The 14029-nt window shown below is 39.0% G+C and overlaps 1 protein-coding gene across 1 annotated transcript in view; it reads right to left on the bottom strand.

The window, feature by feature from the left end:
* XPO4 (exportin 4) overlaps positions 1–14029 on the bottom strand; it is an 80225-nt gene that overhangs the window by 48004 nt on the left and 18192 nt on the right. The window contains exons 2-4 of the mRNA XM_064717563.1: positions 11176–11281; positions 7595–7736; positions 7206–7344 (exon numbers count right to left, since the gene is read on the bottom strand). Of these exons, the coding sequence (XP_064573633.1) occupies positions 7206–7344; positions 7595–7736; positions 11176–11281 (387 nt within the window). The remainder of the gene's footprint in view (positions 1–7205; positions 7345–7594; positions 7737–11175; positions 11282–14029) is intronic.

The following is a 14029-nucleotide window of genomic DNA, read 5'->3' as shown; positions in this document are numbered from 1 at the left end:
TGCAGCAATAAAGCCAACAGACAAAGCAGAATGAACTCTAATACCAAAACAGTTTCCTTGTTTTGAATTCAGAGCAGATATACAGTTAGGTTGTCAGAGATTTGATTAAAGAATTCATTTTACTACAAAATCTAAGCTATCATGCAGTGCCTTCTGCAAGTATCATTTACACCTGCAGAAAAAGCAGTAAGCATATTTAAAAGAAGGAAGATTTTGCCTGAATAGAGCAAATCATAACATCTACCCTTTACATTATATCACTGCCAGCCTGAATATGCCTTTAGAGGACTTTTTGTCTCCACGTGTATAATGTAAACTCTGTTACTGAAACCAAAGGGAAGCCATGTGAAGATTTAATAGCATTCCTAAACTATTTAAATTTAATTTGCACAAGAGCAGGAAAAATCAAAGAATAAATGTATCAGAAGCAGAATTTGCTGTGTTGCTCCTAGGTGACAGAATTCTGTAGTGAGAATGTAACAAAAGCAATTTTACTAACTAAGTTGTTTAAAGCACGGCTTTCTTTATAAAGGCAATAATAGTCTTCTTCTCTAGTTTCCTTGAATAAGCACAGCTGTTTTTGCTAACATTTTCAGAGTATCTAAATCTCCAGAACATAAGGTGCAACTCAAATTGGAAGGTTAAAATGATGGCCAGAGGGCCAAAAGAAATACATTTAAGTACACAGAATAACTGGGGCCACTCCAACTTTTCAACTTGGGAGTATTTCAAGAATGGGTGGGGGACCCAAGAGCTGAAATAGTGGTTCCCAACCAAAGAAAACCAAAACCTATTTTGAAGAAACATAAGCAAGCACCAGGACCCACTGATTTTTATCTGTTCCTTCCCAAATGAGCCAACTGGTGGAAAAAAGCTATAGAGCAGGGATATGCTGATAGGAATAGGACCCACAGCTGCAGTTCTGTGCTGTCAGCAGTAAGGGACTGGCTGGGCAGTGCACTCCTTTCCTCTCATTCCCTTTCTGCCATTGTGCAAAGACAGATAAGCAGCACCAGGTTAGCACATCAGAGCTACAGCAGAACTCTAATTGAGACCTTGCTTCCCCTTCCTTGGGGGGAACCAGCCAAACCAAGGCAAACCCCCAGGGTGAGCTGAGAAAGAAAAAGCCAATTCCCCTGTGAATCACCATGGGCCTGAGGAAGATGATCTTGTGGCATGTGAAGCATGCAGGCTTTGGACAAAGAACGAAGGGAAGCAGCAGCCTCTACTAATAATGGAAGAGGTCCAGGCAGAGTTTGCTGGAGCACAGGGTGCAAAACATGCTTTTCTTTGTTTCTCTGGAGACAGGCAAAGTTGCAAAGCAGAAAACAGGAGGAGGAAAAAAAAAAACAAAAAGTAATCTCATAAAAGAAGTTGAAGGCCTGAAAACCATTTATAAAGGTAACATATCCTTCTCCAGGTTCTTGTCTGAATGCCACCAGCTGGATCTTCACTCCTACCACAGCTGCGTGAACAAATACAGGACTTTCAATTAAACTCAAAATAATGAATAGTTAGACTAGCCATGCAGCTCACCATCAGCAGCACCCAGCTTGAATATACACCATCCCAACAAGTGCTCTTTGGTGGATAGGTGTCCTCCCTCCCCCCACTTTTCCCAGTACTCATTCCTGGTCTTTCTTGCCTGGCTCTGCCTGCCATACTGCCAGCTATGTCAAATGAGCTGCATTACACGGCTGTGTTCCACAGCAGATCTGCCCAAAAAAAAAAAAAAAAGAGGCTGTGAGGGAGAAGAGGCTGTGTCTAAGCAGACTAACACAAAGATCCAGTATGTTACTGAACACATTTATTCTGAAGGGTAGTACCTTTCAGAGGAAGAATGACTAAACACCAAGCAGCTACGGTCAACAAATGTCTTAAAGAGACTTTTCCCCTCAAGCCTGCTTACCTGTGTGACACCACTGTAATTAAAAAAATACACGGTGTAACACATGGAAAGGCTTAATTTCTTTCTTCCCAGTGAGTGTGTGAGGTCACAGGTGAGGGACTTCACAAGTACAAAGCTCATGAGATGGAAAAATTGAGGAAAGAAAGGGTTTGGGATGCCATACATAGAACAGGGGATGTACATCTCACCACTTGGAACACATCTCCTCACTTCCCAGCCCTGTCATTGGAACTGTGGCTCTAGTGTAAATGTAACTGGGGAGTTATCAATTTCTAGTAGTTATTAGGTAGCTAAGCTGGAGACTTGCATCTCTGGTAAAGCCAGCTCCCTTTCAACAGTAAAATCTGAAAAGTGCAAAAGCATCCTGATTAATTCAACTACTAAAAAACCACTTATGTTTTAAAGTTCTCTTACATTTCTATCACTGAGTTTTAGCCTCACATGTGGAGTAGTTTCTGGATCCTTAAAATTCCCAAACCAATCTTTAACACACTAACTTAGGCCTTTATAGAGAACTTATCAGCTTAAATATCCTGGTTCACCCTCTACTTTTTCAGACTCAACATGTCTCAAGGGCAATGAGGTACACAGAACAAGGTAACAATGTTATAAGACCAGAAGACACAACTTGGGGTGGATAATACATATGTTTTTGTCAAAATGTGAAAGTCAGGAGAGCCTCTCCAACTCCTACCCTACCACATGAAGCAGTAACAGCTAGACAGGCCTCCAGAACTATAATTCTGGAATTTAAAGAGTAGAAACAAGAACTGCAAATGCTAAATAAATATAACTAGTTATCCAGGCAGCCATTATAATGGACAGATTAACCTCAATGAAGATGAATGCCTAGAGTTTTGCTTATTAGTATTTCCCACCACTCACATGAAATTCATTCACAGCACATCCCTCAGAAGCTTTAGGTAATCTGAAGCAGCTGGATCTTCTCTCTAGCCCAATTAGGAACATCGAGAAACAGAACAACAGATTTACAAATGTTGCAAGAAAAGGGACTGTTAGGATTCCAGAGCTTTTCCACTGAGTCTTGACAAGTCTTCTTCCATGTACAAAAAAAAATATGTAGGCTTCAGATATAGAACTTTATATTAAAATACATTCAAAAAAACACAGCTTCTGTTGCTTCCCAGTCCCATGTCAAGTCTATAGCAGCTGGATCCCCCTGCATCTGCCTACACATATACTGGAAGAAATCGAGGTGAGATCCATATCTTGGTCTGATTTTAAACAAAATCTGATTGTGTTCACATGCAGACCAGATCCTCCTCCTGGGAGTCAGTCACTTAGCTGCCAGGATTCCTGTCCTTCTGGCAGGGACGAAGGACAAATGAAATCCTTCAGCTATGCAAAAGCAGAATATTTTAACACGAGAAAAGGCCAAGAAATTGAAGGCATTTATAGTTGAAAAGAACTTGGCCTACACAGTTCTCCAAAATCTTGAAATTAGTGATAGAAAACATGTATTTAGAATTGTAAGACTGGCTCATGATACTGTGTCTGCTGCCAGAAACTTTGTCCCCCAGAGAAATGAAGATTTTGAAAAGAGATCCTGAAATTGCTGTCGGAGGGAGATTACAGATTGTCCTTCATTCTCCATCTCCAGAGGGATGGCTTGTATTGATAATATAGGAAGAATCAGAAAAAACAAAACCAAAAACTCTAAAGCTAATCTTTGTGCTCCTAGAGGATTACTACCTAAACTCAGTTACAAATAAATAGGCAGCCAGACTAAAAGTTTGCTTTCCCCTCTCATACAAAGGTTTCTTCAGTGAGATTCACAAAGCAGCAAATGGCAGAGAAGCAGCAGCAGAAGCCAACACTGCAGTTCTAAACCTGGCTCTAACCATGCATCCTTCCCATCCCCCAAGTATTAACTCTCCTTAGTGTCTTGTTAATTCTTTAACACGTACACTGTGTTCCACTATTAAAAGATTACTCAATACTAATGCAATTTTATTACTCTCATCACAATTCCTCTCCTTACCTTCCTTCCAATCTCCTCATTTTTTCATTCTCAACAGTCTTGCTTACATGTCAGTTTGCCACTACATACCTTCATGTCCTAGTCTCAAAACACATCCATCTCTGAAGATCTTTTTAACTAGTAGTTAAAAAGTTGAGGTACTAAGCACATCAAATCCTGCAAAAGGACACAAGCAACAGACACTACCATCTACACTCACTACCCTCCTTATTACCCCAACCATCAAGACTTGATCCTGACAAGATATTACTCAAAAGTCCCAAATATTTCATGGAGCAGGACTGGCTGATGATCACAAAGTTAGTACAGAAGTCTGACAGAAATTGGGTGAAGGACTGCAGGGAATGGAAAAGATTCAGCAGCTACATTATTCTTGTAAGGTAAAGATGGATCAAGAAGCTTCACAGCCAATAAGGAAGAAAAGGCAAGCAAGATGGACACAAGAGAATGCTTTGCTTTTTAAAAATAGACTTTCTCTCAATTACAAACTGCTGTAGAAAGCCATCACCTCAGAACACTCTGAGTTGGAAGAGACCCACAAGGATCAAGTCCAACTCTTAAGTGAATGGCCCATATGGGGATCCAACCCACAACCTTGCTGTAATTAGTATCATGCTCTAACCAATTATCAGCAGCTAAGAGCTGCTGATTGCTCTTGTTTGAGAGCTTTAAACATTTTTAAATACAAAGTGACCTGCTGCTGACTTCATGTGTAGTGAACCTCAGGCAGGACGATGCAAACGGGTAAGCAGAAGGTCAGAACAGATGGCTGAGAAGGATACAGAAAGGACAAAAAGACTAGAAAAAGAATTCAGAGTCACAAAGGTATGATAGACTTCTGCAACTTGAGTGTACAAGGAGGCAAGAGTGCACATCACACCATGGGAAAGATGTCAAAAAAATTGAATGATTCCTTCCACAGAGAAGCAGAGAGGACTGGAAAACATCAGCGGACCTCTTTCAATACCCACATCCTAGCCTCTGCCGTGATTTGAATGGAGGCCTGTATTTAGAAGTAACTAATATAAATGAATCTCCAGAAGGACCTGTGACAGTGCATGGCACTGTCCTAACAGCAAATCTCAAATCTTGAAAGCACCACTCCTTTCAGGATGTGGCTTCACACCATACCCTGAGCACCCTTAGCTGAGACTCCCCACAGCAGCAAGGCAACTGCACCACTGGGCTCCCACACGGCCCCTCAGGCATGGCTCAATGCTACAGGGACACTAGTAAAGAAACAAAACCACCCAACCATATTTGAAAAGATAACTAAAATAATAAAAAATTCATTGTATGAGTTATTTCATACAACCTTTCAAAGTTGTTACATATTTATACAAGAGGCATGCCTTGACTCCCTTCAGAAAGCAGTTTTGGCAGGTAGCATGCTGAAACACCATTTTATTCCTGCTTATTATTGCACATGTCAGTCCTGGCTGACAGTACCAGTCTCTCCTGCAGCTAAGTCTCAGAAGATTACAAGAACATTTTCATGAATGAGAACTGGCTTATAATATAAACTGTCACACATAGATGGGAGCATGTGCTTATAACCAGTTTGCCAAAGACTACCAACCATACACTGTGCCATACAGAAAAGACCTTTCAGCAGCATCACATCTTTTATTTTTTGCTAGTAAGTCTTATTAGCACACCAGAATAGAAAACATTATATATCCTAGACATTTGCAATACCATTCTTAAAACTTGAGCACAAATATTTTGGGAAAACTGTGGAGAAATTCATACTCATGAAGAGGGGGAAGTAAAAGGAAAATTAAATAAAGGGAAATGAAAAACTGAGTTCAATTTGGCAGTGAGCTGAACTTGGAGAAGAGTGCCCCAGGCAGAGCTCCTCTGCAATGTGCTCTGCTCTGCAGCATGCCCAGGACGATACGCTTGGAGCAGGCAGTCTTAGCCTGCTGTAAGCTGTGGTCAGTGCAGTGTGTCTGTGGACAGTGCATGCACAAAATACAACTGCACAAGCTGGACTGTGCATTCCTTACTTCAAAGTCCACGTTTCTATTTATGTCACTTTTGTAGCTTTATGCAAAGATTCTACAAACTACATAAGCATACAAAGTGTCATGCATAAAACTTGAAAACCTCAGCTGTAACTACATTGTAATAACCAGGCTATGTTTTCTGGAAAAAAGCATTAACTCAGTTCTTCTTAACAAATACCCATTTCTATCTGAATTATGCAGAATCAAAAGGCTAAAACGGTTTCCTTAAGGTAAATAACTGTGAAATTAAGTTTTACAAGACTAAATGAAATTTCCATACCCTGGAGCGTTATTACTTGTTGCTCAGAGGTGACACACTATTTTTAGGACCGTGACACGAGCTGGATTACTTCTAGTACACTTTGATTGAATTTTCAGAGTTAAACATTTGCCACTCCCATCTATCTAATACAACTGCTGCTCTAAATGCTCAGCAGTGTCATGAGCCAGTTCTCTCAAGGTTTTTTTTGGAGAAAAGCTTCAGTTAAAGTTTCAGCATGGAATCTATATACTCTTTGATTTTCATCTGGTAGGAGAAAAAATCACCTCTCTTTAAGCTCTAGTTACATGCCTCTATTATGACCTATTCTAAACTTATCCCCTGGCATAGCAAACGGAATCTCACTAAATGCATAGATAGATATTGGACACCTTGTTTCCACTTTGAGCTCAGTATCGAAGGTAACACTTACCCCTAGTAGTATGACATTAAATCAAGAATAAGTTTTGTATTTCCATTCCATGTTTTACTTCCTCACACCCCTTTCTCTCCACCTACTGTCTCCCAAAGAACAGCAGAGGCCTATGCCTCCTGCTCGCAGTCCATTTCGACAGCTGAGCCACAGCAAAGTGCAGCACTGCACAGATGGAAGGGGAACAGAGTGTGCAAAGAACCTCCCAGCTAATGGAAGAATCTGTTTTAGATCTTGCTATGAAATTAAAGAAAACCAGAGGGGAAAAAAACCCAAACAAATAATAATTTTTAAAAAACACACAAAAAAAATCAAAACAAACCACCAACCCACAACTATGGCACTTAAAGCAGCTATTCAGAAAAACATTTCCTAAAAATATGGTCTCCTTGTATATCAAAGTAGGTATACACACACTACCCCTTGTCCCAAAACATTTAAAAAAATCTCCAATTTGGTAAATTATTGGATAGTTACCAACTTAATGACTAATTGTATAAGCAAAGTATAAAATATTTTATAGCCACTAAGTATATAATGTAAGCTGCTGATAGAGACTGCTTAACTTCTGAAGAAAAAAACTAAGTACTTACCACAGTAGGGTTACCACTGCTGATCAGCTGGCTGACTTCATGAAAAATGCTTTTGCAGTCGATTGATTTGTCTAATGATCCCCGTTTCACTATCACCGCTACCGCTAATAAAATCTGCTCCCGAACATACTTTTGGAGGCTGTAAACAACATTGCACAAATATAATTGCAAGTAATTCTGGACATCAATGCTCAATAAAATTTTAAACACATTTCTTTTTCAAATATCTTGTGTAAATTCCTATGGGAAAACTGACAGAAGTTAACTGCTAAGACTAGAAGACAAATTATTCTTAAAATGATCTTGCACTGCTACTGAGGGAAACAAAAATGATAGCCCAGATTTTATGCAGAATCCTATATGTTCAGAGGTGTGTTTTCTATACTTACTTAGGCCTTTGTAAGACATAGGTTAGAAGGAATGTTCGCAGTGACTCAATGCTAGCCTTTTCCAAGAGAATCCATTCTCTTACAACTGCTTCCATTATCGCTGTGGCAGCTTGAAAAAGAACATAGTCCACTTTACTAGTTTCTGTGGGAAAAAACAAACACAACTTGAGTATTAGAAGACATGTATTCAGCTTAAATGTGTTTCCAACAAAAAAAATAATGGAACTTACTATCATTTATTATTAAATAGAATATTGTTGCTATGAAAACAGAGAAGGAATTTACAACTCAAAAGGGGGAGAAATAATCAATAACCCAATTATCAAATTGTCTGGTATTATTCAAGTTAATGACCTAGGAGAAAAGTTGTCTGTGCTAGGAGGCTGGTTCAAAGAACAGGAATAAGAATGCTAACACAACAGGGGAATAAAATAAACAAGATAACAGATTTAGTTCAAATAGACTAATTAATAAAAGTGATTAATCTTACAAGCATGTCAAAGTGGGAAATGTCTGTGTCTGACTTTGAAACAAATAGTACATAAAGGTAGATGTATTTCATGGGTAATAAAAAGAAGCAAATCCACTTACACTTAAAAGTGACATTTCCAAGCAAAAATTTTACACCACCCATAGTGTATTTAAAGTGTTCTACATCATGTTCAAGTTTCCAGATTTAACTAAATGTAATTTCGGACCACAGTGTAGGAATCATTTGCCATTATTATCTAAATATGGGATTACTATGTATACAGATGCACTAAGGAAAGTACAGAAGTATATTACAGAGAAAGGTTAACAGTTTGGGTGATTACAAAATACAATTTAAAGAGAAATGTCAGAATATTAATAAAATTTCTATGATGCTAGAAAGCTACAGAGACATTTTTGTTGTTGTTCCTTAGCTTTAAAAAATTTTAACTTGGAAATAGCAGGTAATATCTTAGAAGCCAGTTTCAAAACATTCTGAGCTCTGCAGAAAATTTTTAGAAACTGTGCAGCTACTGGGTGGCAAAAGCATAAAATATTAAATAAAATTCCCAAACAAGAAGCAGAGTTTGAGCTATAGTGGTTGACCTGCCAGGACTAGAAAAACTGTGTTTGAAAAAACCGCAATCATGAGATTAAGGGCTTTAAAATACTACAAAACAAACTTTGCTGCCCCAATTACACACACACAAGTTTATAATATAAATTTCCTTTATATGCAAGTTCTATATCAAAGATAGCAGCTAATATGCTAAAATATTTTAAAGTCATTTAATCAGGCTCCAAATCTAAACTCACAGAGGTAAACGTGCTTAAATAAAAATAAACCACGTTTAAATCTACTTAGCTTAATTTGGAAAACTAAGTAACCACTTAAGTAAAAGATTAATGTGTATGTCTAACACATATAAAAACAAATTGAATTAATCCTGCGTGGGAATTTTAATTCTGGCACTTGTTACTTTGGGCCTTTTCTAGCTGTACAAAGCTCATACACACACACAAAGAAAGAGAACGTAATTAAAGAGGACAGCGTTTCCCCTTTGCCCGAGTCCCGCAGCCGCACAACTGCAATCGCTGCCACACAGAGCAGCAGCCCCCGGTGTGAGCCTGCCATCAGCCAGGGCAGTACCATCCACAGAACTTACTGAAGAAAGGAAGGACAAGCAGTGCCTTGTGCTTCCTGGCTTCAACCCCAGGTTTCTAAAGAACAACATAGTAATGGCTGTTCTCTTTCCCATATGCTCACCTTCTCCATTATTCTCCCTGTGTCATTCCCACACTCTTCTTTCCATAAATGACACCATCCTTCTTATCTCTCTCTACCTCCATTCCAGTTCCTGTCTTGACCATTTTTTTCCTGTTTCTTTTTAAAACCCTCTGCTTGGTCCTCTGGTTCCAGCCCATCCTTCCTGCACACATCCCTTCAGTACACTTCAAGTCTTTTATTTTTCATCATGAACAGCTTGTTTTCCTTCCTGGTTCCTGATTTCACAATCCCTGCCTCTTCTTCCTCAACTCCCAAATCTTAACTATCTGTTCTGTCCATACTGTACAGATGCTTACTGAGGAAGCACAAAGTTTTGAAAAATCTCTAAGTTCCAGTCTCAGCATCACAACTGCTTAGATTTCCATGAAAAACCTGCCCCATGTGGAAACATGCTGGATTTTCAATGGTGGCAGCATATGAACAGTTTAAGGATGTAATACAGCTAAACATCCAGAAAGTATTATAATCAGCATCATATTCCCTTCAACCAGCCACATTTAAGATGCCATGAGATTTCATTATTTATTTTTGATTGATGATGAATACATCCTTAGATCCAAATGGTCTGCCAACAAATTTACTTAAAGATGTTTTTACCCACCTTAGTTTCTCTAAAAATCAAGTGAAAACAAGAAGCATCAATTTTGCTTACCCATCAAGCAAAAAGTGCAATTGCAATTTTCCAAACCAGATGGAGTACTTCCATAATATACTAAACCCAGAAGAACCTCATTTTTAGAGAAATATTTTGGTATGGGGTGGGTGTAGGAAAGGAAGCACACCCTGATCTACATATCACAGTGTAACATAGCAGTAGATCTGCAATACTGACATCATAATATTCCTGAATTCTAAGTCTCTAATTCAGTAAATTTATAAATAACTGTTAAAAAAATACTGCAGAATTATTAAGTATGAAAAGAATATTTTCAACATAGTTATAATACTTCTGTGTTCATTCTGGCAAATTCTTTAAAAGAAAAGTTGCTTTTTATGGTTTTGGCGTGTGCTTTTTCATGCAAACTTTGAGGTTTCCCTCGTCAGGTCTCAGAGTCAGTTTTCATTGAAATTTCCCCTCACCTGTCCCCAGCACTCACATCAATACTACAGTGCTGAGCAGCAATCTTACATCTTTACTGCCCCTGTAATTTTCAGATCCAGCTGCCAAACTCTACAAAGTCTCTGTAGCACCTGTAAAAATATTTCTCTTTTATAAATAGCTACCCAATCACATTTAGAGCATTTTAGAGCACTAAAATCAGAGAAATTTCTAATGAAGGGTGGTATCTGCCTCTTTCCTTTCTCCACAGGTATAATCACACAAAATTTCAAATCAATACTGTCTTGCTTGTACCAGGTGAACAGATACTTTTCTAGCTTTTTACTCCTTTCCTCCAGCTGGGCTGTCAACAGCAACTAAGCTGTTCAACTAGAAATAAACTCTCACTTCAGCACTAATGCAAAATCTGGTAGAAGTGCATAAAATTGCATCGTTGGCTGATTTAATGGTAAGCAAGCACAAAGCCAAGAAACCACACTACTGGCAGCTGCACAAACTGCACAGATTAGACAGTATTACAATAATCATGTTGCAGAGAAAATCTATTAAATCAGTTTAGGAACTTAGCTACATTAAGTTACACCTTACAGCTTTAAAACTCACAGAAATTAAAAAAAAAAGGATAGTAAGACGCTTCACCCTCCAACAAAAAGTCCAAGTCATTAAAATCAAAACTGATGTTCAGAGCCCCAGCTACAAAAGAACAGCACAGTTCCAGTTATAAAAGAATGTACACACCTAAATTCATTTATTGAAACTTACCCAGAATATGTTTGCAAACAGCAAATGGTGATTTTGATTTTCTAAATGATAGGAATATGTGCTCAGCATGTTGGCGTTGCTCATTGTTGACCATGGAAGGTGGTGCCTGAAAGAAAAAAAAGTTATTCAAGCACTGATCAAAAATATACTAAAAGCAATGTCATGTCAATGTCATGAATGTCAAACACATGAATGTTTGCCTTGTTAAATACCAAAACCCAGTATCTCTTGGCAAAACTGCTTGCTTTCAGGCATTACCTCTTCTTATCTAGCACTCTGCATTTACATTGCATGCACATAGGTGTAAATATCGAGGTATCAGGCAGAGAGTGAATAATTTAAGTACAGTTTCCTAACAATGCTTCTGAAGAAAGTTAGAAGTCAGCTCTAATTTCAAACCAATTATTTTTCTACTCAGACCAAAAATACCACTGCACATCACTAAATGCTGCCAAGCACACTCACACAGTCCTGGAAGCAAAGCACTACTTTTTCATTAGCTCTACAATTGTTTTAAAATATGTAGTTGTACAATAAATCCTGGTTTTTAAAAATTACTACAGATACATTCTAAAATAAAGTATATGCCAGGTACCTACTACCCTCTAGTGTTTAATATTAAAACTGACATCCTGAGGACTGGTGTGATTGATGAGACAAGTTGGGAATGGCTATGGTGGTTCCTCAGCTTACATCCATCCCTACATACACACATCCCATTACATCCTGGGCACCTTGGCTGCTCAGGTAACTCCTGCTGCTCTCCTGTTAAAAGCCAGCTCCAGTGAGGTTTCTACCCAAAGATCAGCTCGAGGTAAAGCATGAAACGATGCAATAACCTGGACTTCTGTGAGGTGCCTACGGAGCCCAGAGGAGCTGCCTGCACTGCAGCCTCACCTCACTGCACAACCCCAACACCCCACACCGCCCTACAGGGCAAAAACAGCCATGCAGAAACTATCAGCAGCTCACAGCACCACACTGCTCCCCACTTCTGCCACTAATATTCTCTGACTTTGGCTTTTTGGGATTTATCTGAACTGCACAGGCTGCAAATACAAGATATAACAAGCTTAGCATGAGATAATCTAATGCAGGGCATTGATATCACAAACAGGGTAAGCAAAACTGATGCCAACCTTTAAGAAAGGAACATACACACATGTAGGAAGATCACATCCTAACTGCAGAGCAGGATCAAGGTAACAGCATAGGTTACTGAACTTCAGTTGCACTTCCAAACTCCACATTCCAGCCCTGTCCCCAGCAGTTTGAGAGGACCATGTGTGCCACCTATCTTTCAGTTAAGGTTTATATTCACTACTTTGGGAATAAAAGCATCAAGACCAATGCTTTTAACGTAAGTGAAATATTTTCCAGTAAATAAACCACAAGAAATCTGATTTAACAGGTATTTCTGTGAAGTAACCTCAACCCTCCTGCATGCAGCAGGAGCTGTTCCTAATGGGAAAAGCCGTTGGTGTTTTCTGCAGTGTGAAGGACCATCCTCCTCTGCATGGATTCTAGCTACATTCACTGCAACAGAACCAGCTGTACAGAATGCCAGAATAACTGTAGCAGGTCATCAAACATGCAGGAATGACCCACACAGCCACAGCTTGATACACACTTCAGTCAGAGCTGTGGCAAATAAATCAAACCAACTGAAAAAAAAGGTAGTTCTCACTTTTTTCCCTCCACTGTATGGGCAAGCATTTATGCAAATGCACAGAGAACCAGACTGGGGAAGTGATTACCAAAAATCATCCCAGATTTTTTCATCTGGATCAGTTGCCCAGTCTGGTTCACCATAAAAACAAAGAAGCCTAAACCAGCACAGTATTAGACATATTGGGTGGTGACAGCTTGCTTTTTTCCAGCACCAGTTATCATTTAAGGTGCATTTAATCTACAGCTTCTGTTGCTGTGCAGTGCCTGGAAGTAGTTTTAAGTCTCAAGGAACACACAACTCTGCCCAATGTATTTCATGAGAACTAAGAATCAAATTTCTTGAGACAAGTGACTTACTTTAATAACATTCTGGTACCAAAAGGAGAGATCCTCCTACTCCTTTCTTGGTCCTGCCTGTATGGTCTTGTTACCTCTTTGCATGATACTTTCTATCAACTAGTCCACAAAAGAAAAAGAGATAGAGGGGAAATCCAGGGGCAAGGGGAATTAACATTTTGTTACTCTAATAAGCATCAAAAAGCCAGAAAGTGCCAAAGTCAGTGCAATGATGGTTAGAAAAGGAGTGGAGTGACATTTCCCTTTCAACACTACTGACCTTGCGGCTCCCAGCCCTGTAGTCTCATGAAGCCTCACTAATTATAGCCATGTTAGAAAGAATCCTTTGGGTGTGACAAAGCATAACATTTTGTAAGCCCAGGGTCATTAACAGCCACATCCTTAAAGCAAGAAGACCAAATCAGGGCTACCTGATCCAAACTAATTTTGCATTAACACACTATATTTAAGTTTGCCATACAGAGATCCTATCTATTTTCACTGTCAGGGATATCAGCTGCAAATTATGGCACCACTAAAAAAACAACCAAGGAAGTTTTATGGGAAATACTTCCTTTATGTTTATAATAACTAGAAAGTAGATTTCTTGTTTTATGTTATTTCAGGTCTTCTACTTCTCTGAAGTCCAGTTACAGAGGACATTTGACACCTTGGAAAGGCATATGATACATCATATTCCTATACTAATTTTTAAAATGACAATAACGTAATAATACATTGCAAACTTCAACTCTCAAAACAGTCCAGAGCAGACAAGTGCGACAGTAAAGTTTGAACTGTACTGCAAAGCCACCAGAGGGAGCTTAAAGATCACAGTCAACTGCCT

This window comes from Zonotrichia leucophrys, chromosome 1 (assembly GCF_028769735.1).
Source record: "Zonotrichia leucophrys gambelii isolate GWCS_2022_RI chromosome 1, RI_Zleu_2.0, whole genome shotgun sequence".
NCBI classification, from domain to species: Eukaryota; Metazoa; Chordata; class Aves; order Passeriformes; family Passerellidae; genus Zonotrichia; species Zonotrichia leucophrys.
Note: the sequence above shows the minus strand (reverse complement) of the source record. Positions and strands in the feature narration are given on the sequence as shown.